General features: G+C 35.8%; 1 protein-coding gene and 1 long non-coding RNA gene across 2 annotated transcripts in view; one reads left to right on the top strand and one right to left on the bottom strand.

Moving 5' to 3' along the window:
- LOC141391901 (uncharacterized) overlaps positions 1-27531 on the top strand; it is a 72280-nt gene that overhangs the window by 41124 nt on the left and 3625 nt on the right. The gene's annotated exons all lie outside the window — the stretch shown is intronic.
- The window catches only part of alpha-Est8 (alpha-Esterase-8), a 33506-nt gene continuing 6270 nt past the window's right edge, over positions 296-27531 (bottom strand). The window contains exons 2-5 of the mRNA XM_073964507.1: positions 10274-10589; positions 9962-10112; positions 1581-2314; positions 296-1475 (exon numbers count right to left, since the gene is read on the bottom strand). Coding sequence (XP_073820608.1) covers positions 738-1475; positions 1581-2314; positions 9962-10112; positions 10274-10589 — 1939 coding nt within the window. The 3' untranslated portion in view covers positions 296-737. The remainder of the gene's footprint in view (positions 1476-1580; positions 2315-9961; positions 10113-10273; positions 10590-27531) is intronic.

Genomic DNA, 27531 nt, shown 5'->3' with positions numbered 1-27531 from the left:
CAAACAATTTGAGCCGAGGATTTTTTAAAGTTTTGCGCATTATATCTTTTGGAGACCAGTCAATTCAGCATGTACGAATCAGCCAAACATTTTGATGAATTTTGAAAAATTTGGCGGAATGTGTTGTATAAAAAAATTCGACAATTTATATTGAAATCGTGGTGGTATCATATAGCCGGCCCCTCCGACTTGATCCTTTTATTACTGGTTTATTTCTAGAATTCTTTTTCATTTCTACCGCTGCACTTCGAATATCCAAAAAAGCATTAATCGGACATAAAATAAAAATTGTAAATTTATTTTTTATATATATTTTTTATTATATTTTTTTTACAAACATAACTAAGCTAAGGCTTTAACAAATTTTAAATATCAACAGGTAATTAAATAAAAAGAACTAAAAAGATTGTTTGAGTTATGCATATGTATTTTTATAACAATATTCGATTCGAAAAATATACGTGGGTTAAATAGGAATTATTTATTGTATTTATAAAGCTATTATGGGGAATTGTATAAATACATTTTAATGTTTAATAATAATGATAATATATACAATGCCTTTGGCAAATAAAAATTAATGTGAGAGAGTTTCCTTGGTCCTTGTCAATTCTAAATAGTATTCCAAAAATATACTTCTGTAACAATATACTCACAAACATACATACGTTCAATACGTTCACATGTGTAACAATGACAATATTATGGCTATGGGTGTTTGTAAATGTAATTCCACTTTAATACAATAGAGACCTATCCTCATACATGCTATCCCAGATTTTCAATTTTTCACCTTCAGGCAAATCAATCACTTCCAGCTCGTCGGAAATATTCAAACATTTGAATGTTACGCTGTTGTCACCATCACTGTTGTTACACGACTCCGTTATGGTTGGCCAGTGGGTTAGGTGTGTGTGTGCCAGGTCAGGGTGTTGTGGTTGTAGTTGTTGCTGGATCTCAAGAACATTTGCCGTGTCCCCATTATTGACACAGCGTGTACCGTCATTCTCATCAATGGCCTTTGTGTGGACAACATCACTGGCATGTGGCTCATGTCGTTGGCTGCTGTCACTCTCACTGGATACACCGTTTGTAGGACTGCCATTACCACTACTACCACTGTCACTGGTAACGTCATCGTTTAGTGTGGTCCAGTTGATGGCCGTTTCCGTCAGCGGTATATTGGGGTCACCACATTCGGCAAATTTCGCCAATATTGCCACCATTCGTCGTATGGTGGTGTATTCGGCGGTGCGACATTTGAGTTTTTTGGCGCCCGCATTGTAGAAAAGATACGACAAATCATCAGCATGGCAGGTGCCACGTACTTTACGGCCACACGTGATGATGCGCATGAAATTGAAATGTTTTGAGTCGAAATCGAAACGATACAGATAGGTGGGAGCCGTTGCATATTGTCGACGTGCCAACAGGGTACGATGTATGCCATGCCAGAAGTATTTATAGGAGAAAAGCTATTCAAATTAAACAAGAATAGATGACATGTCAGTTAGCAACCAAGAACAAAACATTATAAAGAAGAAGAAGGAGGAGGAGGTAATACAAATGTGTTTACTTACATCACTGTATTGTAAAATCGTATCCCAAGATGGTTGCTTATCACCAAAATACAACTGCTTTAGCATGCGACCATATTCCATACGTTTCTCCGGTCCCAATTGGGCATCAAGTGGTGGTAAACACTCGCCATCTCCCAAATTATTAAGTAAGTCGGGATATTTTCTGACTTCCGGAAACATCAGTAGACCCTCAAATGAATTGCCACCAATTAGCAATGGAATGCTATTACCCCAATTATTGCGTAACATTTCCAATGGTTCCGTTGGTATAACAGTGTGGTGTGTTTTATATGGCTCCACACACGGTCCAAAGCCAAAATTTAAACGTTTGTGTAAACGTTCTTCCATTGTTAGTAATTTATCACAGATTTTAAGCATTGTCCTTGGTTTGACATGCCGCAAATGGGCCAACACAGATTTGTCATTATTCTCACCATTGTAACCGGTTGCTTTGGCCAGTCGATAAGCCCAATCCAAATGTGGTATGTTGGCCCATGGTGACAGCACACTGCCAGACATAACTACAGCCTTGTGAAATAGTCCTTTGGTCTGTTCGGTTAACATCAGATAATGAGCGGATGCACCACCTGCACTCTCACCAAATAAGGTAATATTGTTGGGATCACCACCAAAAAAGTGGCAATTATTTTTCACCCATTTCAGTGCCAAAACTTGATCTTTGAGGCCAGCATTACCAGGTACATCACAAGTTTCGTCGTTTAAACAAAGGAAACCTAAAAGATAACATATAAGGGGGGGTATGTATTAGTATTAATGACAAGTATTAATGAAACTGGGAATGCCAAATGTGAAAATACAGCTAGTTCGATCACAAAAATTAGATAAAATCCTTAATATAACAATATTCGGGAGTGTATACTAAAACATGGACCTATGATGATAATTTTTGGTGGAGAAGTTTTATGACCACTGGGAACCTCAAATTACAGATAGTTCGGTCAACAAATGTAGCTGAACTCCTCAAACACCTTAAATCGGGAGTTACCGTTAGAGTGGAGAAGTTTTGTGTCGACTGGGAATCTCAAATGTCAAATTGAAGGTATTTTGGTCAAAAAATGTAGCTAAATTCTCAAAATACTAAAAATCTGGATGTACCGATATAAAGAGGATATATCAGAACATGGACCGGTAAAGCCATATTCGAACTTGAACTATCTATGAAAAAGAAGGCACTCGGGTGCAAAAGTATAGCGGTTTAGCTAAATTATTGTGGACGCTAGGGTAGGCAGATTGACTCAGAATTTTATCCTGATCATACGACACTTTTAATAAAAGGGGTTTCTGAATTTCTTTATTTGTTTCTTTGGTGATACTGCTCATCAGCCAAACACTTTAGTACACTTCAAGATTTTTTTGACTAACGGTTTCTGAGATATCGCGCTTTGAAAAAGTTGACTTTGATAAAAATTATATGCAAAGAAATACTCATAACTTTTTTAATATGAACATTCTAGGAGCGGCACTTTAAGCTCAAAATTCCATTAGTTTTACCCATTCTTTCCTGGTCAGGTCCGTAAATAACAAACCTTTCAAATTTTCTAGAGTGTTGAACAGTTTGTTATTTCCAGACCTGAGCATTAACCATAATATAATTGTTAGTGAATTTTGAACATGAAGGGCCGTTCCTAGAATGTTCATATGTTCTAGAAAGTTGTTAACTGAGATCTTAGGTACATTTTTGTAGTTGCTTGTATTCTTGAATGTTGAACGGTTCGGTATCTATGGACCAGAATCGGAGAAAAAGTATAAAAACCGAATATTTTCTAAAGTTTTTTGCTATTTTGACCTTTAAGAACAATTCGTAGTGGACCCTGATGTTCCACAAAGTTGTATATTGATATATTCGCTGCATTATTGTGGTTGAATGTTTTCTTGAGTTTTGAATGGTTTAATTTCTATGAAGCAGAAACCGAAAAAAGAAAATAAAAATTGCATTTGTTTTGCTATTTTGACCTTTAAGAACCATTTTTACAGGGTTCGTATGTTCTAGAAAGTTGTTTATTGAGATCTAAGGTACATTTTTGTAGTTGGTTGTTTGATTCAATTTTGATCGGTTTGATATCTATAGGCCAAAATCTGAGAAAAAATTATAACGAAAACTTGACCTTAACGATTTTGACCTTGAAGATAAGGTTGAATGGATTTTATGTCTTCACAATTATTATTCTTTAAGATGAGAGCTACAACTTTGCCTCCACGAGTAAACCAAAATTCTTAGCGGTTTAGAAGATATGAGTCTAACAAAATGGTCCTTTTTGACATCAAGGCCTCAGGTCTTTGGGGGCCCATTACCGCGAAATTCGAAGTAACAGGGAAAAACGCCGAGACACGTGTCTTCTTATTTTTCGTCTTCTATCACGCTGCGGTGTCAGAATGTGGTTAATTTTTTCGTGTCGCACAGTGTTACTTATTTTTTATCACCTATCTAATAAAAAATATAAAAAAAATTTGCACAGTGGGCGTGGATGCAATTTTCGCGATTTAATATTTAAAATCAATTTTTAACAATGGTTGTACTCTTCGATTTTCTTCATTTTATATACCCTCAGCCTTTAGGCTAAAGAGGGTATATACACTTTGACACGACCAAAAATGTGCTTCATCGAAATAATGGTTTAAGAACCCAAGTATCTTTGTACGATATCCGTTTCAGACAATTTCGAGTAGATCTAGCAATGTCCGTCCGTCTGTCTGGCTGACTGGTGCGCAGGATAACTCTCGAACGGATCAATCGATTCGGTTCAAATTTGGGTATCGAAATATTTTGTCCAGATCTGATTTAAGTTCGAAGATGGGCCATATAGGTCCACTCCTTCAGGTACCTCCACCACAAATATTCAAAAATTGTCGCAAAACTTGTGCGCACGATAACTCTCGAAGGGAGTAACCGAATTGAACCAAACTTTGAATATGGTAATATTACCTCTAGGCATACATCAGGTTCGAATATGGATTATATCGGTCCACTCCTTCAGGTACTTCCCACACAAAATTTGAAATAAGTGCAGTTTAGTGACACCTCACGAATCGTTATGAAATTTTTTGTAACAGAATGTTCGTGCGGCCCCCGTTACGTCAATGTAATTTTTTTGTTCCCGAGGTAATGGCGCATAACCTAAAAAAACGCTGCACTATGTCGCGAGTTCCAATAAACGGTGGCCAAATATAAAAGGAGTAGGCGTTGGCAGATGAATTTTGGTATAAATACTTATAGTTCACTGACACTGGGATAGTCCCCATGGAACGGTACTTCTTAATGTTTCGGTATTTTGAATACTTTAGCTAAACTTATCAAACAAATTGGTTGAATTTTGAGATGCGGGGTTTTTACTTTACAAAAAACTTTTCCGATAAAAATTATGGACATAGGTCCACGTTTTGATATAGACCCCATAGAACGGTACCTCCCCATTTTCGGAATTTTGAAGATTTTACATACATATGTTTCACGGCCAAATAAGCCGAAATTTTGCATTGAGGGTTCCCAATGGACCAAAAAACTTTTCTGATAAAAATTATGAACATAGGTCCACGTTTTGATATAGCTACAATAGAACGGTATCGCCCGATTTTCGATATTTTCAAGGTTTTAGCCACATTAAACAACCAATGTAGCTGATATTTGTTATTTAGTCTTCGCCAGGTCTTGTTAAATATTTTTACAGAGAATTGTTGGTATTGGTTCACGTTTTGATATAACCTCTGTGGAACGGTACCTCCAATTTTCGGGGTTTTAAGGTTTTAGCCACATTATCCACCCAAAATTACAGAAATTTGGTGTTCAGTCCTCATATATTTTTGTGTGTTTATTGAATACATCAAAATTTTGTCTTCAAATAAGAGAATTTTCTTTAAAATTTTTTTGACCGATTAAACGGCACATTTTTTGTTAAAAATCTAAATTTTGACTTTGTATTCTTTTCCTTGACGGTGTATTCTTTTTCGGGGACAAGTCCATACTTTTTGATATAATGGCCCTGGAGCTCCAAAAAATCTGCCGGCAGTAACTAAACTTGGTTGTGCCTAACATAACACACGCGTACATACTTGGATTACGTCCAAATATGGGACGTACATCGTACCAGTCCTTAGGGTATCTCCCACACAAAATTTGGAAGGTTTTGGAGGTTTTTTTATACCCTCAGCATTTATGCTAACGAAATAATGGTTTTAGACCACAAGTATGTTTGGACGAAATGTGTTTCAGACAATTTGGAGTCGATTTAGCAATGTGTGGCTGGCTGGCTTCGTAAAAAACAGTGACTGGAGATCACGATAACTCTCGAACTGATCAATCGATTTGGTTCAAAATTTAGGGTCTATTCGAAGATCCTTTGGAAATGTGAACCGATGCCTTTCACGCAAAACTTTTGAGTTTTAATCCAAATCCATGGTTTTGTCGGTTCATACCCCCAACAGTTTTGAAACCCCCTAAATTCATAAGATTTCTGAAAAATATGTGTTGCAATTCACACAGGCTGAGGGTATATCTCTGTCGGCAAAGCCGACTTATACTTTCTTACTTGTTATACCCTACACCACTATGTGGGGAGGGTATTATAAGTTGGTTTTGGCCAAAAAGTTTGTAACGCATCGAAATAATGGTCGTAGACCCATACTTATATATACCAAAATGAATGTCTCGACGAGCTGAGTCGATCTGGCTATGTGTGTCCGTCCGTCAGTCCGTCAGTCCGTCCGTCCGTCTGTCCGTCTCTCCATCTAAACCTTGTAATCACGCTACAGGTCGCAATTTTGATCGGATCGTCACGAAATTTTGGATGTTGATGGGGGTCCAGGAGGGAAGAAGCCTATTTATTTTGGTGGTGGTCGGATAATATTTAGGGGTCGGAATGGGCAAAAAACGTATGTGGATAAAAAGACAACGTTTTTTTCCAAAGCGAATATCTCAGCTTCTATACGGCGTATACCAAAAGCAAAACCTGACAATAAAAGTAGAAAATATCGCCTTTCTAATGATGTAAAGTAGGTTCTCGTAGGTGATCAAACAACGAAGATATGGCAATAGTCGCAAATAAAACCTAAATTTTCATTTTTGCAATTTTAATTATAATGACGAATATCACAGCTTTGGTTGGGCACTTTCCAAAAGCAAAGCCTGGCTATGAAAGTAGAAGATCCCATCTTTACAATGATGTAAACTAGGTCGGCGTAGGTGACCAAATAACGGAGATATCGCAGTTAATACATCCCATTTTTCCACTTTTTTGGAAATCACGCTACAGGTCTCAATTTTGATCGGATCGTCACGAAATTTTGAGGGTTAATGGAAGTCACACAGATAAAGAAGCCTATTGACTTTGGTTTTGGTCGGATAATATTTAGGGGTAGTAATGGGCAAAAAAACTTATTTGGAGAAAAAGACAACGTTTTTTTCCAAAGCGAATATCTCAGCTTCAATATGGGGTATACCAAAAGCAGAACATGGCCATGAAAGTAGATAATATCGCCTTTCTAATGATGTAAAGTAGGTTCTCGTAGGTGGTCAAACAACGAAGATATGGCAATAGTCGCAAATAAAACCCAAATTTTCATTTTTGCAATTTTAATTATAATGACGAATATCACAGCTTCGGTTGGGGATCTTCCAAAAACAAAGTCTGTCTATGAAAGTAGAAAATCCCATCTTTACAGTGATGTAAAGTAGGTTGGCGTAGGTGGCCACATAACGGAGATATCACAATAGTCGGCAATACATCCCATTTGTTCATTTTTTGCAATCACGCTACAGGTCGCAATTTTAATCGGATCGTCACGAAATTTTTGGGGGCTAATGGAAAGAGAAAGAAGCCTATTGATTTTGGTGATGGTCGGATAATATTTAGAGGTCGGAATGGGCAAAAAACTTATTTGGAGAAAAAGTCAACGTTTTATTTCAAAGCGAATATCTCCACTTCTAAAAGGGGTATATCAAAAGCAAAACCTGCTAATGAAAGTAGAAAATATCACCTTTGCAACGTAGGTTGTCGTAGGTGGTCAAACAACGAAGATATCGCAATAGCCGCTAATAGAACACAACTTTTCATTTTTGCGATTTTAATAATAATGACGAATATCACAGCTTTGGTTCGGGACCTTCCAAAAGCAAAGTCTGACAATGAAAGTAAAAAATCCCATCATTACAATGATGTAAAGCAGGTTGGCGTAGGTATCCAAATAACGGAGATATCGCAATAGTCGGTAATACATCAATTTTTCCACTTTTTTGGAAATCACGCTACAGGTCGCAATTTTAATTGGATCGTCACGAAATTTTGGGTGTTATTGGGGGTCCCACAGAGGAAAAAACCTTTTGATTTTTGATAATGGTCGGATATTATTCAGGGGTCGGAATGTGAAAAAAAATTTGGAAAAAAGACCAACGTTTTATTTCAAAGTCAATATCTCCCTTCTGTAGGAGGTATATCGAAAGCAAAACCTGGCAAGGAAAGTAGAAAATATCACCTTTACAACGATGTGAAGTAGGTTGTCATAGGTGGTCCAACAACAGAGATATCGCAATAGTCGGTAATGCATCCCTTTTTCCATTTTTGTGCAATCACACTACGAAATTTTGATCGGATCCTCACGAAATTTTGGGGGTTGATGGGGGTCTAACACAGAAAGAAGCCTATTGATGGTTGGCATACATCCCACTTTTCCATTTTTTATTTGGGTTGTACTGTCGATGCACTTAAATGCGTTTCAAAAAAAATTGACCTGTGTTAATGAAGACATTCAGAGCAAAGGCGCTAAGCTATCCCAATTTTAATATTTTGAATTTTATTAGTCAAAAGCTTATGAACAGGGGCAGTGGTGTAGGATATCACATAGTCGGCCCCGACCCGACTATAGCCTTGACTCACTTGTTTGTATTAAACTACGATTATTACAAACATTTTACATTCTCTTTGGTAGTGAGATTCTATTTTTTAAAGTATGTCAATAAAGTTTTTCGTTTATACCAATGTGAAGCATTTGTTATTTTACAAAAACGAATAAAATAAACAAAAAATACATTTTTTAACATTTGTTTTGCAATTTTGGCATTAATGGGCAAAAGTTTATTCATTCTCGCTACAGGAAATCTTTTTTGAGAAAAAAGATCAAAAAGTTATAATTCTAATCAACACAACAAACAAATTAAAAAATCAAAACCACTTTTTGAAAAGTGTCCGATTTCACTCAGAACTCCCCATATATATACATCATAGGGTCGTATATTTATATAATATACCCTCCATACTAGAACCAATACAAACCAATACAAACTTACTTACTACTACTATAAACTTTTAAAACACCGATAGGTGCGTTTTTATTTTTCACCAAACTTTCAAAATATGCCAGATTTTTCATAAGTATTTGCTGTGTTCAATGTTTAATTTTATAATTGTGAAAATTATTTCTAATTATTTTCCGCCAATAAAATTGATAGTCCCCAAAAAATGTATTTTAATATTCTAAATTAATTATCTGATATTATTCACAAGAAATTTTTAAATTTTATTAAAATTAATTACATTATTTTTCAATATCTGAACATTTTTAAAAATCACACAATCAAAACAATGACAGATTGATGCCTCAGTTATTGATATTATTTATAATTATTTATTCTTGTTTGTATCCTCCTTCATTTTTGCAATTTATATTTTTTCCCAACAGTTGGTATTTTCTACAAACTATTGGTATTCTCTCAATGACCTCAGCTACGGACGAGTTCTAGCATTGCTTTCAATATAAATATCACTTAACACCTAGCCATTGCAATTTATAAACCAAACAATATTATTCTCATTTTTTCTCATAAAACAAATGCCAAAACATATATTTAGTAAAACTAACAAACAATAAATTTCATTGTACATATCGACGCCTCCAAACAATAGTATGCTAAGTCGACTTAGCATGTTTTCAAGTTCTTTACATTTTTATATTAAACGTCCTTTAACTTAAATTCTGTCAAATTTTGGTAATAATCGGACAATCCGAACAGAAGTTATAAACAAATATTTACTTAGCATAGTACTGAAGGTCAAAGAAATTTCCAAACTTTTAGAGCTTGTCCTGCAAAACTCACTGTTCAGAATTAGCAAACTATTATTTGGAGGTGTCGAACGTCCTTTAACTTAAATTCTGTCAAATTTTGGTAATGATCGGTCAATCCGAACAGAAGTTATAAACAAATATTGACTTAGCATAGTACTGAAGTTCAAAAAAATTTCCACACTTTGAGAGCTTCTCCTGCAAAACTCACTTTTTAGACTTAGCATACTATTATTTGGAGGTGTCGATATGTACTCGTATCTACATATGTACAATGTACATACTCATCTTTGTGTATAGAATTCACTTACCCAATGGTCCCAGGCGATAAGAAATCGTGACCAATACAACATTTTCCATCATTAGATAGTCTGGACTGTACAGATCTCTGGAAGCTTCACCCATTTGAAAACCACCGCCATATATCCACACCATTACTGGCATTGGTTTTGTGGGATTTAACTGCAATTTTTTGGTAAATAATGAGAAAATGGAGAAAAAAAATACAAACAAAATATAAATAAACAATTGAAATACAATTCACGTGTTCTCCACCACACCACCTCTCCACAACCATCAAATGAAATAATGGAAAAACAACTTCAAACATTTTCTAAACTCACCTGTTTTGTATAGACATTCAAATACAAACAATCTTCTTGACCTTGATATTGTTTGAGGATGATGTTATATTGGCACGGTTTGGAACGCACGTGAGTGCAACGTTTAATACCAGACCAAGGTTCCGGTTCGACAGGTGCCTTGAAACGCAACTCCCCCACGGGTGGTTTGGCGAATGGTATACCCTCAAAGCTGATATATTCACTGCGTCCATAGACCGACCGCCATTTGACACCTTTCACTTTGCCAAATGTGGTTTGGGCGATAACTTTTTCATCGGAACGTAAACGTGTCTGTTTTGTTTTGAACTTGACATAGCTGCAATGAAACATGTAGATAAATATCATGAGTTCTGTGTACGTACAAATGTATGTATGTATGTCGATGTGAAAAGATGAACACTTCAATGAAATACTATTGTATTTTGTTATTATATTAATTCTTCCTAGTTTAGAAACAAATTGTATTTGAAAAGTTTGACCTTTCAAAGAATAGTTCTTACGCATGATATCCAAGGAAATTAATTTAATGTCTTCAGCAATCTGATAATTGAAGTGGCAATGAAGGTGGGAAATAATTCCTTGGCAGGAAACTTGGCTGTTTAGTAGCTAACGTAATGACTATGTTAGTAATTGATATTAGTATGATTTAGCCCAGGATTTACTCCTCTTTTTCATCTCAAGTGAGAACGATAACAATATGGGTTCGTAATCCACCCAAAAAACTGTAAGACCCTCAAGAAAAAGTCGAGCAACCCCCGCCGTTTTTTGACTACCATTTCGTTCGAATAAGCAAATTATAATGAAGATAACTAAAAATTTTAGTGCGAGAGATGTATGAAGGGTCCTTCATATTGGGTCTTTTCGAGGGCCCATATCTCCGGTGTCTCAGGTATTGTCTTCCCTTCCTTCAAACCAATGCTCAAACAGCCCTTTAACTGCACTAAAGTATAGATTTGAACTTTGTGAGGGAAGTACCTGAAGGTGTTGTCCGATGTAGCCTTCTTGGAACTTGATGTTTAAGAGAAATATTTCGATGTGCAAAGATTGGACCAATGTTGGTCATTTGTGATCACCAGCAATTTAAGTTGGTAGGATTGTATTTTTTAGAGCTTTGTGACCAATTTGTCTTGGGGCAAGCACAAGCCCACGAAACCCAATATATAACTGTAAAAGGAATCACAAGGAATACATTCGGTAGAAATTGCAAAACGATCCTCAAACAGCACTTAAACTTTTGAAGTGGAGGCTCCCGAAGGTGCTGTCCGATATGGACCTTAATGGAACTTGATGTAGGTTTGGATGTACGATGCGTAAAGTTTCGATCAGTTATCTGGTTCCTCTTGCTTGACAGCTGCCGTTCTTCTATCGCCTTTGTCAATGATATTTAGGTCTGCCTGATAGACTCCTTGATCTAAAGGTTCTCGCTTGTACCTTTGGACCTCTCTCTATAAATCATGAAGATCTATCCGTTGACCAGCGGATTGAGGACCTTGTTATATTGTCGCTAACAGTAGAGGGTTACACCCAATATCTTGTGGTAGTTGGTGGTCGAAATCAGGACACCATCGACCAATATATTCAAGAGAGCCTCATTTCAGTAATCCATATTGTAAACGATGTGGATTTAGCAGGACAATAATAAATGCCAACAACCCTTGCGGAATTATCGGTTTAACTCTACGGGTCTTATATAGAATTAATAATTGTTCCACAAACATCCCAGAAGGGACAAGGGAGACTTCCCGCATATCAATGAGTGCACTCCGATTCACATTAGCTCAACGATATTGTAGCTACTGTTTATCGCCGAGTCCGAACGGAGCGTCTTACGACACCACGAAAAGTTATAAATGAATGAAATATTCAAAAAATGTCTCAAACATTCCACTGAGGGGTATTTTGCCACCGTTGAATACATTCAGCGTGCAGCGCGGGTGTGCATACCATTACACCACAGGCACGGGTATTACATTTCTTACTTATAAATACGGACGTCCGCACATATAGCTAATTGTCCAACTTTTCAAACACGGCTGAAGGCCGTGTTCTCGAACAGCTTGGCATGGTTGGCGATATCAAGACCTTCGATAGGTTAGAGCCACCATGACTGTTTGATTGATCACACGGCCTGTTCCAGTTCAGTTTTCGACTGATTGCTGTGTGGCTTTGTGCATTTTCCGAAATCCATGCTGATGTTGGGCAACTGCTTCTCATCTTGGGGAGGAGTAGTGCCCCTAGGTTCTTCCTACTGGCGAATGCAGCAAGATCGGTCTGTGCGATTCGCCTCAGCTGACATTCTTGTCCGGCTTCAGTAGCGGGACCACCCTGTCATCTTTTCATACATCTGGTACAATATAGGTGGCTAGCGATAGATTGAGGACTCTTATAAAATATCCAACTATGGGTATATCCAGTTGCTCAAGCATTACCATTGAGATTCCGTCAAACGCTTTGGATGATTTTGCGTTTCGAAAGACATCTGCAACATCGCTCATAGCAAATAGGGTTGGTACTTCACCGATCGAAACGCTTCATCTGCAACTTAGCTCATCCTAAATTGTGGGACTACATTCTATGTCTTATAGGGCGCCCCGTCAAGATGGCTCTGACCTATCGCAGGCCTTAGATATCGCCAACCATGCCAAGCTGTTCGAGGACACGGGAACATATTTGGTATGTATCGGGCGGCTGGAGATGCTATGATGTCCCTGAAAATTCTGTCATTTACTCAAGGATCTCATGGAATGGGCAGCGCTCCGAAGTAGTAATTGTTAAATTATCTGAACACTTGCTAATCAGTGTTTTAATGATTTAGAAAAGTACGGAGATCAGATTTTATGATGTCGGATAGTCTAATAATGGAGATGATGATAGGATGATGGTTTGAGTCACGTCATTTATGAGACCGGGTGGCACGAGAGTGAGCTGTGGTAGTAAACTGTTATTCTCGCCAAAGCTTATGATGATCAAAGAAGTTCCCAAGTACCAGACGGTTATTGCCCTAAAAAATCGAACCAAGCATATAACGCAAGGCACAACTATTCACTGCTAGCCCCCTACATTCCATGCATGGGTTACTAGATTCAAGTTCAAGCGAGATAAGTCTGTATTGGACAGACTCGTGTATAAGGAAGGTAAGTTCTCCTTAACCACTTTTTGCACGATGATTTCCCAAAACATTTTAACCCTCACATCCTTGCAAGTTACAGTTAACGGTGATTTTTGTTTCATGGATCACGATGACAATGATGTTTCTCCAATTCATAAAGGCTACGATTTTGTTATTATCGTTTTTAAGTATTTGTTTTATTCATATAGCATGTTTATATCTGTCCAATTGTGATGAAATCTGGAATGTGTAACGGATTTTGGTCTAAAAGTAAATGTGCCAAATTATATCGAATCGGTCAAGATTTGGATATAACTCCCAATTTTTTATATCCTCCACCATAGTACGGAGGGTATATTAAGTTTGTTTTTCCGTTTGTAACGCATTGAAATACTCATTTGCGACCCTATAAAGTATATATTCTTGATCAGGGTAAAATTCTGAGTCGATCTGTGCAAGTCCGTCCGTCCGTCCGTCCCTCCGTCTGTGGTAATCAATCTAGCATCCAAAAGAATGGAGATAGGACGCTGAAATTTGGGGAAAATGCGTCTTTTATATGCAGGCAGGGCAAGTTCGATGATGGGCTATATCGGTCCACGTTTAGGTATAGGCCCCATATAACGGTACGCCCGATTTACGGTATTTTGACGTTTTTAGCTATATTTTCAGACCGATTTACCTATAATTTGACATTTAGGGTTCTTAAGTGTCAATAAACTTATATAACAAAACTAGTGGACATAGGTCCGTGGTTTGAAATAACACCCATATAACGGTACCGCCCGATTTCAGGTATTTTGACGTTTTAAGCCACATTTCTAGACCGAATTAGCTATAATTTGACATTTAGGGTTCTTAGTGACAAAAAAGCTTATATTCGGAAAATTATGAAAGTCCATGTTTTGGTATAGCCCCCATATAACAGTATCTCCCGATTTTCGGTATTTTTAGAATTTTACCTACAATTTTTAACCGAATTAGCTGTAATTTGAACATTTGACACTTGAAGTTCTTAGTTGTCACCACACCTCTCCACCAAAAATTGTCAAGAAAGCTCCATGTATGGATAAAGCCCCCATATAACGGTACCTCCCGATTTTCAGTAATTTGATGATTTTAGCTTCAATTTTTAACCGAACTAGCAGTAATTTGACATTTGAAGTTCTTAGTGTTCATAAAACCTTTCCATCAAAAATTTTCAATATAGGTCCATGTTTGGATATAGCCTTCATATACCGGTACCTCCCGATTTTCAGTAATTTGGCAATTTTAGTTTCAATCTTTAACCGAACTAGCTGTAATTTGACATTTGAAGGTTGTAGTGGTCACCTATATAACGGTACCTCCCGATTTTCGCTACTTTGAGGATTTTACTTAAAATGCTTAACCGAGCGTAGGTCCATGTTTTGGTATAGCCCCAAAACAAACCTCCCGATTTTCCGTTCCTAAGCTTTATTTTTTGGCCGAACATTCTGTAGTTACATACACAGTTAGATATAGACACCATATATGTACATTATGTGACATTTTAACTTACCCATTTAAAGTTGGGAACAGGGATGAAAGCTAATTATTTCATTTCAGTTAAGAATATTTTTGGTGGCTAAGAATATTTTTGGTAGCGGCCGAACTTTTTACTTGTTTATATTCACATTGGTATAGGGTATCAAAAAGTCGGCCACGCCTTACTGGCCTTACTGGTTTTATTTTATTTTTCTCTCTACGGGGTTTGAACGAACACACTACGCACTAAGCCACGCGAACGAACATTAAGGGTTGTTTAAACGCTTACATGTGCACCACCAACTGTTCTTTGTTTTGTATTTTAACTATAGGTACCCGGTGAGCGTTGAACACACAACCCTCGGATTTGTAGTCGGACAAACACGCTTTGTGCCACCGTACTCATAACATAGTAAGGAATAATATAAGTAGTTATTTTGGTTTAAGTTACTTTGTAATGGGTTACATAATGACTAACGGATTAGAAGTTTTGCTCGGTATCTTGTCGTTTATAAAGTCTCATCTCTATGAATCATTACACATCACACACATCAGCTTGTCTGGAAATACATCCTTGTACTAGTATATAATACCTTTCTTCTGTTCGTCTATGATATACCTCTACGCCTGTAAAAAGACCCCATCTGTTGACTGCATTTTTCTCGTCTATAATAAATCCATTATCTTGGTCTTTAAATACCTTTTTCTTCTCATCTTTAAAGACTATAATAGTCTATATAAGTTCCCTTTTTACTTTCCAAAGAACTATCTTTAGTTAAAGATAGTTCAGTAAACAGCCATTATACTTCCTTTAATTCCTTGAAGATGATTGGAAAATCCAATTGAGACATTGGAAACAAATAAAGCATGAAAAAATTAAACAACAAGTCTTTTACTTAAAAATCCTATAGCCTAACAATACAACAACAGGAGAAATCAACAGAAGGCAAACTATTGAAAAATACCATTTCCCTTTTAAGTAAAACAAAAGTGTTCCACAGATTTGTTATAGCTAAACATAGATATGAACATGTTAAAGAAACTAAAAATTTTGAGGTTAACATTCTAATTAAAGAACTAAGAAACAAAAAAAAGTATTCAATATGACGTGCTTCACAGACTGATTATTCATATTAATTTTGATTGAGTACTTCATAATAATTTGTACTCTTTTCTAATGTGACCAACAAACTCATGCGACACAACAACTCGATTATTTTATTTTGTCTGTTTTGAAAAACTTAATTTTTTAATTGAAATCAAGAGCAATTTCCATAATTTCATTTTAAGATGCCATCCATTCCATTCCATTTAAATAAAGAGTCAATTACTACACAAATAAATCCCCGTTCTCATTCTAAACTGAAGGTTAGAATAATACAGACGTTTAAGGAAATAACAACAAACACACAGAAAATAAAGAAAGAAACGAAATGAATACCCATCCATATCAATGGATATGTAATGAAATCCATCCACACTTCAAGTGTCTGTATCTGTTTGTCACTCCTTCGGTGATTGAAAATATGAAACAAGTGTTGAATTTATGGTACATTTACATAGAGATGAGATTGAACAACATTCACTAAAAGTAAATAAAATAAACGTTGTCATTTGTTGTTGACTCTTTCACAATTTATTCATTCATTCAGCCATTCATTCATTGTTTGTAATCAGTGACTATTTGTATGTTCATATATGCAAAAACATGTACGACAATGTTAAAGTGGAAACTCTGTATGAAAAAAATAAGGAAAACAATAAGACGATATGTTCGACTATTAGAGTTTGTAACAGCTGATTTAAAGGTAATATATTGTTAATACATTGTTAATAAAAGAGGAAATTATTTTCCACAATGTTAAGTGACATCAGTTTCAATTGCGAAGACTTGGTAAATTTAGGTTGAAATTTTGTCATTGCTGTTATTCAGATATTGTGATGGCGATTTTTCCGTCTTTCATGTAATTAAGGAAGCATCAACTTTATCAAGTTTTTACTGTCTCCACACATCAATTGAAAAATACTAAAGATGCTGATTCTAATGAGATTCTTTGTACATTTGTATCTTGTAGAAATACACACATGGTGACATTAATGTACATATGTATGAATGTTATATGTATGTGTGTGCTTGTTTGTGAACTGTTGTGCATACGACTTCCATTGTATTTTAATTTAAATCGTATTAAGTGACTTTTCTAAGCTTATCAGAGCAAATGGAATACTAATTTTATAAATGACATATAGAAATCCGGTTTGATGATGTTCGCTGCTGTACTTAATAATCTAGACGCTCTCTCCCTCTGTTGTTGATGCCAGTCAATTGTTTTGCCGGCAAGCTTGTCTGTCTATCAGTCAGAATGACGCCTAACAAGTCCAAATATCTTGACTTGTATGAACATTTACATAATTACGCATTTTGTGTGCAGATATCTATGCCGACTTGTTTATGAGTTTATCATTACAAATGTTTTTCGAAGCCAAGCAATTGATATGTACTTAGTTCCATCATTGACAGCTTTCTATAGTAACATTGTGTATATTTAGAGAGATATACACATATATATGTATGTATGTACATATGTATCATATTATGAAAAGATACAGTTAGTTAATTGTAAATTAATTTACATTTCAACTTGTTACAATATTAAAGAAATATGTAGAAACAAGTAGATATTCCTTTAATATGCATATGGAAATATGATGTAGCCGTAGTACAAAATTGGAACTTATGCAAGTAAAATACACAAAACATTTCTAAAATGAAATAAATATGTACCTTTCTGGTTACATCGGTGGCAGTAAGTCGACTGAATAATAGCCAGGCAGTAGAATCCATGGAGACATTAGCGGAGCTTCTTAGGTTTTCCCCTACAGATCATTTGTCCCATAAGGCGAACTAAGAATATATTTGCACTCCTCACCGATTATTTATTTCTATATGGGATTCGATAGTAAACCTATAAAAACTAAGAAAACCTAATAAAAAATAATTTAAAAAAAAATAGTTTCAGTGTTTTATTTATAAACGCACTTAAAACTAGAAAATAATTTGTCGCATAGCCTCAATAAGTATATTCTTTCTCTCAAATAAAACGCTTGCCGTTTAATTTTGCCACCATTTTTAATTAAATTTATTTGAGAGATTCCATCACGAGAGGAAGCGACAAATTATTTTCTAGTTTTAAGTGCATTTATAAATAAAACACTGAAACTTAATTTTTTAGTTATTTTTTATTTTTAACTTTTTTGTTTTTCAAAATAGTCAGGCTTAATCCCATAGTCGTTGTTTTAATATTTTATTAAAACAACTTTAATTTATTAGTGGGAAAAAATTGTCAATGTTTACCAAGGGGTAAGGCAGGGAATACTATAGTTTCAGATCTCGCCACAGATCTTCATCAGTTCCCTTATTTCTTGTTTTTCAACAAGAAACTTTTTATACCCAAGTGTCAATTGCTAGCTCAAATAGATACGTGCGCAAAGAAACACTCTGATCGAGAATTTCTTTGGCACTACCTAAACTCTAGCAACTTCACTTGCAAACAAATCCAAATTTTTCCCACTGCTATGCGTTCGTCGATTCTCGACGAAAAAGCACATAACTAATTTGTTGGTATTGCATACTACAGCAATAAACAACATTTTGACGGTGCCCGGTCTCACAATTAGGAGGGTTGGCGTACTATATGGGGGCTATACCAAAACCTGGACCTATGTCCACAATCTTTTGTGGTTAAGTTTCAGTACCATTGGGAACCCCAAATGCCAAATTATAGCCTATTCGGGTTAAAATGAAGATAAAATCCTTAAAACACTCGAAATCGAATGGTACCGCTATATGGGGGCTATACCAAAACCTGTACCTATGTCCATCATTTTAAGTGAGGAAGTTTGTGTAACAATGGGGGGTCCCATTGTCAAGTTAGAGCCAATTCGGGCTAAAAATGAAGATAAAATCCTCATAATACTTGAAATCGGGTGGTACCGCTGTAAGGGGGCTATACCAAAACCTGGACATATGTTCACAATTTTTGTTGGGGAAATGTCTGTGTCATTGGGAATCCCAAACGCCAAATGACAGCTACTTCGGACTAAAAATAAAGATAAAATCCTCAAAATACCTGACATCTGGTGGTACCGCTATATGGGAGCTATAGGAAAAATGGGCCCATATTCATGCATTGTCATCCAAATCTGAAAGGTGTGCAAAATTTCAGTTCGATTGGTCAACTGCAACTATGTGGAAAATAAGGTACTAGATTTGAACTAAATCGAGTGGTACCGCTATATGGGGGCTATAGGAAAAAATGGACCTGTGTTGGATTTGGTTTCATATTTATGTGTTATCATCCAAATCTGAAAAGTGAGCAAAGTTTCAGTTCGATTGGTCCACTACAACTATGTGGAAAATGAGTTACCAGATTTGAAAAGCAACCTAACCCAAATAAAACACTGTAGAAATGGTCCAATATTGGTTTTGATTTCATATTTATGTTTTGTCATCCAAATCTGAAAAGTGTGCAAAGTTTCAGTTCGATTGGTCAACTGCAACTGTGTTAAAAAATGAGTTACCAGATTTGAACTAAACGGACACCAAAGCAAGTTAAATAAAAAACTGTAAAAACAAGCGAACAACGGCTATAGTCTGGACGGGGCCGACTATGTGATACCCTACACCACTACCCCTGTGCATAAGCATTTCACTCTTAAACATTTTTTTATGGAGATGCTAAAGTTTTCACCTATCTGACTTTTATACCAAGTCGATCTGAACCAAAATAATTAATATTTAATTTTATATTTGACTACTGTCGACATTTATCAGTACTGGTTGAAAGCTTTGTTGGTCTTCTTGATTAGCATTTTACATACCTTTAATACACCAAATAGAGGCAGAGGCTTTTGTAATTAAAGTAACAAATGTTGATACGTTAGCGCCTTTTGCAACAACTCCGTTATTTTTCCATAAAAGCCAAATTTTGTATTAATTTCGTCACCATAAATGCCCGAAGATGTAACCCTCAAAAACAAGACTTTACAGGAGAAGCAAAAACTTTAAAAAATGAAAAACTGTTTTATAGAATATTAATCTTATGAGGGGGAGTTTTGGCGTATTATCACTCACACACGAATGGAAGTAAATAATAAATGCAAACCCGAGAAAAAACTTGGTTTTGGGATCCGTCATTACAACAAAATCTGCAATGTTATCCCATTTTCCGAAATGCCATCTCTTGAATAGGATCGTTATTTTTGAACGTGGAAGCTTGAAATTTTGCCTGATCATGCATTTTAGCTTTATGTATCAAATTCCATCAAAAAACGAATTTCGATTTTCATGTGGGTTACGTCTTGGGCATTTATGGTGACGATTTAAAGCTCAGATGGTTAAGTTTCATTAGCAAGCTCTCTCCTTGGAATATGTCCAACAGAAGCAGAAATATCTGACATGGAAAAAATTCCATAAAATGGGAATTGGGATATCCCAGCAAGCATTTTACCAATTTTGGTAACGCAATTGGGAAGATTTTAAAGCTCAGAATGTGTTCATTGTTGAAACGCATCCAGTCAATGCTGAGATACTCGTCAGCACAATTCAAATAAAATAATGGGTAAGTGGCATGTGCGACAACCTATTTTGCATCATAATAAAGGTGATATTTACTCATGCATTGACGGGCTTTCCCTTTGGAATACGCCTACTAGAAGCGGAGATATTCGAATATGAAAAAACTTTGAATGTTCTTCACATAAGTTTTTTTTGCACATTCCAACCCCTGAATATTATCCGATCATCACCAAAAGCAATAGGCTTCTTCCTCTATGGGACCCCCATTGACCCTCAATTTCGTGACGATCCGAACGAAATTGCGCCATAAAAAAATGGAAAAATGGGATGTATTACTGACTGTTGCGATATCTCCGTTATTTGGCCACCTACGCCAACCTACTTTGCATAATTGTAAAGACGGGATTTTCTGCTTTCATAAACTCTAATCAAATTATTATTTTTAAATAATTCGTAACAAATAGCCCAGAAACATGTCTTGGTGGCCGATGTTAAACTTGTTTTACGTCAGTAATCAAAACGATGGTCGGACTATGGATCGTTGTGAAGTCTTTTAAATGACTAGTCCACTTTAGTGACTATAACTTGGTATCTGGGTTCCTTATCGGGTGGAAGAGCTCCACGAAGAAAATGATCAATAAAGGTTCATATTTTGGTATATTCCCAATATGAAGGTACATACATTTTGCATATACATGCATATAACAATTTTAATCTTGGAAGCCAAGTATGAATTTTGCATTTTTAGTTTCACATACAATTTTTCAACATGCGGGACTAGAGTATGTAAAATGGTACTGAATTGGCCGCGGGGGTACTTCGGTACTTTTTATAGTGAAATGGTACTGAAAAAAGTACTATTGTACTGGATTTTCCATCCCTGTTTCATAGGTACACTTGTAAACAATTTTATAAACACCATCAATACATTCACACTCAACACAGACAAATCTATGCAAATAACTAGTACCTGGTAACGGTGGTGGCTAAAAGAACCAGGAAGAGCAATTGGCTGACTACCTTCTGAAGTTCCACTCGAACGAAACTTTAACGGTAATACATTTAATTAAATCGAGCGTGAAGCTGTTGCTGTTTATGCAAGTGATTGTTAATTGATTTCCAAATTTCATAGTATCATTGCCTAAATAGACATTTGAAATGGTAATTGAATACCTATAATTAAACGCAACCAATACACAAATGTTTTGGGATCTTGTATTACTAATTAGAAATTAAATTGAAATCAAAGAAAGTTGTTGTTTTAAAATTATAGTTTACAAAATAAGTCAGCTTAGTAATAGTTTTGTTGTCTTAGTCTTTAAAGAAATATTTTATTAAATTAGTGAAAGATCAGGTAGGTCATTCTTATTTTCAGAAGATCATCAGGAGATCGATACAGTGACCGGCATGGCATTCTCGCTTAAGTCGTCACGATGTGAATATGTATGTGAAAATAACATTTTGATTTCATTCTTTCTATTTATACTACACTTAAAAAATGCTTAAAAGGGTTTTGGTGCAGCTGTTGTAACTCCAAAACATCCAAATTTGAAGTCTTAAATATTACCCAATCATTACCTAGTCATGCCAAATTTTGTAACAACCCGACAACAGTCGTTGTACTGTAATACTACTAGATTATAAAACACAGATCGATAGCGGCGTTGGTTCTAAGATCTGTAAATTACAACTTAACAATAATTGTAGCGGTTTTAATTGGCCATTAATAAATGACAACACATACATAATTCACAGCCAACGCCGCAATTTATAGTTCGGAAAATTTCCAATATATGTGGGACATTGAGTGTGTTATCTAAATCCTATCTAAAAAATATAATAAGCATTGATAACCAGAAAATCAAATTAGAAAAAACCACATTGGCATTCACTTAACAAGAAGTTATTTGTTGTTGAAACGAGTCGTGCAATTTAGTATTTTTAGTAATTTTTTATTGGGGGCCACCGTGGTGCAATGGTTAGCACGTCCGCCTTGCACTCAGAAGGTCTGCGGTTCGAATCCCAGGCCAAGCAACATCAAATTTTCAACGGTGGCAAAATTCCCCCTCAGTAATGCCGGCGACATTTCCTGAGTATTTAAGCCATGAAAAACTTCTCTAAAAAGTGGTGTCGTAAGACACGCCGTTCGGACTCGGCAATAAAAAGTAGGTCCCATATCATTGAGCCAATATGAATCGGCGTGCACTCATTGATATGAGAGAAGTCTCCCTTGTCCCTTCAGGGATGTTGTGGGAACATATGTATGTATGTAGTAATTTTTTATTAAGGTAATTAATTAGTTTGTCTAAAAAAGAGTTAAAACGCAGAAGGAACATGATTCTTTATTTGTTTTTGTTACTGTATAAAATAAAAATCCGGTCCAGTTATAGCCGTTTGTATTATTCAAATTAAAATAATGAGATTTTTAATGACGTACATATACCGGTGTGTGCATATGTTTGTATATTTTTTCAGGTAGCTAGAAAGCACAAATTGACAATAATATGTCTTTGTTATTACAACAAAATAACATGATAACCTGTGTAATCACTTTATTTGTAAATTGTAAATTACAGCTGAATCATTGCCTGTCGTAAATCACTAATTATGAACTTTAGAACGAAAAGCGGTACTTTTCAGAATAGCGCTAATATACAGATTATAATACGAGCTAAGTTATATGAATGCCTGTCAGTTGTGTTGTCTTAAGTGATATAAAAAATATAATTGTATTATTTTATGAATAAATTAAAGACAATTGCTAAGCAATTTAAAATTAAGCACATGTTTTAACAAGTCATGTGGGTAAATTAATAAATAAGTTATTTGAGAAAATATTTGATAAATGTTTAAGTAAATAGAATGACTAAACAAAATAAATATATTCTAATTTAAATCTATTAATTTTGAAAACGTGATTTATAACTAAGTATTATACAAATTGGTAATATTGAAATAGGGGATCCAGCTGTTAACGGCGATATACAAACTTCCACAGTCGCACAGTGGATCCACTTGTATGGAGAAAGTGGCCAAAAATATTTAGAGTGTAAAAATCTAGCAAATACGCCGGTTACAGCTTTGTGCTGCTGCGAAGAGTGCTTTAAAAAACCACGAGCGTAACAGTCTCCCCCCTTTCCCCTCTGGAGGGGGTATATGGTAAGAATTGTTTAATGATGTTAACACAAAATGACATGTACAAAGGTCCCGATTATCTTATGATGCAAAAATAGACTTGGGGAAACAAAACAATCTCCAAAACAACATAAAATCCAACCAACTTAGCGGATTAAAAAAATCAATATTTTTGTCTGAAAATTGGTAAAATGTTAATATAGATCTTATAGCGCTCTTCCTGAAAAGCACCTACCTCCAACGTAAGACAAATTTGGAAGAAGATTTCTTCATCTTGCCACTGATGCCAATTATGTTAATGTACGTGGTCAAATAACAGAGTTATACGCTAATATATCCATAGAAACCCTATTCTAGGGCAGCTTTAGTCAGCGACCCACCATTTATAGTCTGGCACTAGATGGCAGCTGATTTTAATACTGAATAATCTTAAACCCATGACCTACTTTGGAAAATTATTCCCGAGGTGGGCACTGGTGGGCATCATGACTAAAACCTTAGATCAAATTTAAGTATATGATCGAATTGGCATTACAAAATACACTAAGAAAATATGCAGTTAACTAGAATTCCACAACTCGCTAAAACACTATTTTTTAATGAAAATTAAGCTATTACCCCCTTCTTCAAAATCCACTATAATATTTTGCTATATCTATTAGTTTCGCGATATTTTGAATATATTTACTTGCACTTAAAATATAGGTTGTTTTCACAACAAAAACTATTAGTCTAAAGTTCCGACTTTTGAAGCAATTCTTAAGAAGATCGCGTTCGAATGAAACAAAAACTAATATATTTTAAAAAGGTCCATGTCATAGCTATCAGAGTTGCCAGATGTTGTACCAAAATTTTGACATTCATTTTTTTATTTTTGGCCAATGGGTGGATCCACTGTGAGTCGGTACGAGCTCAAAGGGTTCAATGGTTAGATGGTACTGACGCGCCTATAGAGCTCGGACCGACAATGGAAGTTAGTATAAACAATTTTGAGATATCTATGCATTGCCGCCATTACCGGTCCCAATTTAGAATGGCAAAAGGAGGAGGTTTTTAGGCGATGGGTAGTTAAACCTCTCTTGTAGAAAAACCTATTACCATGAAAAACAAAGTAAAAAAGAAACAAATAGCTCAAATATTGACACCCGCAAACGTTTTAAGAACGTGGTCTTTGAATCTGCACCTAGAATATTTCGGATTATTCGGTGTAGTTTACGCACTGGCAGCTGTACTTTCAATCTACAAGTCCAATATTAATGCCATGCAGGAAATACGATAGATTCCAAAAGTGTCACAACAACACCTAAATATGACGCACTGTATTATAGCATCTATGATATAAAGCACGAGATTGTTTGGGATTTGTAGTTAGTCGAATGTTAAAATATCTGGTCTCCAGTTTAACCCCGATTGATAAAAGACTTGCTACAACTCGGGTAACAACTAAATGTTCAACATCAGTCATATTTGCGTCCAATATATATTACTAGACCGTAGAATAAAACACATGACCTGTGTCCCGCCCATGACATACAAATTATTCTGGGTCAGTTAAGTGGAGATAGCCGCAGCATATTCCACTTATCGGAACCAATTGCTTAATCGAAATACTTCTCGTTCCAACTCCATGCAGATATCAGCAAAATCTATATTTGGATAACAGAGGGATCTACCAACCCATGGAATGGCCATGAGTGCCGTGTTGCTTCCGTGGAGAAACATGGGACATATAGGGTCAGTAGCAACGCGTAGCGTAGGAGAGAAGTATCGGGAGAAAATGAGAGAAATGGAAAATTGGGAGTGTGAAAACATCGCAATATGGTTTCAAGCAGGAATTTTTTGGCCAAAACTATTTGTTTGAAGTTTCAACATTTTAATTTGTTCTTGCCACCGTGGTGCAATGGTATGCACGCCCGCCTTGTACGCAGAAGGTCGGTGGTTCGATTCCCCGGCCAAGCAACATCAAACATTTTTCAACGGTGGCAAAATACCCCTCAGTAATGTTGGCGATATTTCCTGAGTATTTCAGCCTTGAAAAACTTCTCCACAAGTGGTGTCTTAAAACACGCCGTTCGGACTCGGCGATAAACAGTAGGTCCCATGTCATTGAGCTAAATATGAATCGGGGTGCACTAATTGATATGAGAGAAGTCTCCCTTGTCCCGTATGGGATGTTGTGGGTCAATGTTTTTTTGTGTCTTGCGCATAATAATAAAAAAACACTTCAAGTCGACCGAAAAGAATTAGTTTTTGTAAATAACGTTAGTATCCGTTGATTGGCGCAGTACCAAAGTTGACACTTTTTTGTGTAAAAATAAAACAGACTTTGTGCCGTAAAATATACAATTTTTGTTGTATTGCGTCGCTGCATAAATATACAGAAGTGAGACCAAAGTTATTATGAATCGGGAAGCTGTTAGTCAGTAGTTTCATAATATTTACAAAAAGGACGATGCAATTTGTAAAATTAGCGCAATAAAATCAATGTTTTTATATATATTAAAAATTATTTTTTACATATTTTTATATATACTTAAACTTTTAAAAAAATGTCCAAATATGTCCACCTCCAAATCGAATTTGAAAGATAGCAGACCCCCTAATAAATTCAGAAGTCGTGCTCAAATTTGCCACAATTAAAATAAAGTGGATTTTCTTTTTATTTTAAGATGGGAGAATTTTTTTTAAATACCTGTTGTGACTGTACGTACTATCCAATTGAAATAGAACGGTAATACCCACATCCATCACCCGATTTTCCTTAAAATTCATATTTAAGGGTTTCAGAGTGTAGAAAACAAGCATATATAATTTTTTTGAAAATAGGTCAATTTTTTGTCATAGCCCCCACATAAAAGTACCGTCCAATTTTAGATATTTTGTGGATTTTAGCTACACTTTATGACCGATTAGGCTGAAATTTGGTATCTTGACCTCTTGGTAGATACGAATTCTTCATACCAAAAAGTATTATCATTAGTCAATGTTTTGGTTTAGACCCCACACAACGGGGCCACCCTGTTCAACAAATTTTGGCAGTTTTTGGGCACTTTGGTCGATAAAACGTAAGAATTGCTGTTTGTACACATTTATTATACATAATAACTAATTTCAATACAAAATGGACGTTGAAATAATTTTGGACAGAAAATTTGGATTTGGGACCATTGTGCATCGTGATGTACAGGAGACAAAACAAAGTCCGAAAATTGTATCAAAGAGTGAAACATCATACTGATGGCTTTGGTACAGGCACATCCTTCTGTATATACTAGCAAGGTAATGGGGTAACAAATAAAGATAGTGTGCTCAGGATTAGAGTTGTTAAATCTAGTGAACTAGTTCAGTACCATAGTTCGTTTGCGTATGATTTATCTTATTAAAACAAAGAGATAATATAACTCATTCGCAGTTCGTTCATGGAAACAACCGGTGTCCACTGAACTATATTTTGAACTAGGTCGTTCAAACGAACTAGATTTTAACAACTCTACTCAGGATATGGAAAGGACATTTTCCAAACTTAACAATACTAGAGAAGAGGATGAAAATACTGCAGATCCAACCCCAGAAGATGGTATTGAATGTATACCGGCCAGCCAAGATTAGGCAAAGACAGCAATAAACCGGCTGAAGAATAATAATGCAGCAGGAACTATCATACAGATAGCTTAGGTACAGGCAAGGTAATGCGGTGGGTATATACTAACAAGGTAATGCGGTAACAAATACAGATATTGTGCTCAGGGTATGGAAAGGGCATTTCCCAAACTTGAGGTATCCAATACTAGAGAAGGGATGAAGATACTACAGATCCAATCCCAGAAGATGGTATAGAATCTATACCGGCCAGCCAAGATGAGGTAAAGACAGCAATAAGCCGGCTGAAGAATAATAAGGCAGCAGGAGCCGACGGCTTGCCAACCGAGCTGT

Source organism: Musca autumnalis, unplaced genomic scaffold (genome assembly GCF_047663935.1).
Source record: "Musca autumnalis isolate F117 unplaced genomic scaffold, ASM4766393v1 scaffold_1, whole genome shotgun sequence".
In the NCBI taxonomy this organism is placed as follows: Eukaryota; Metazoa; Arthropoda; class Insecta; order Diptera; family Muscidae; genus Musca; species Musca autumnalis.
Note: the sequence above shows the minus strand (reverse complement) of the source record. Positions and strands in the feature narration are given on the sequence as shown.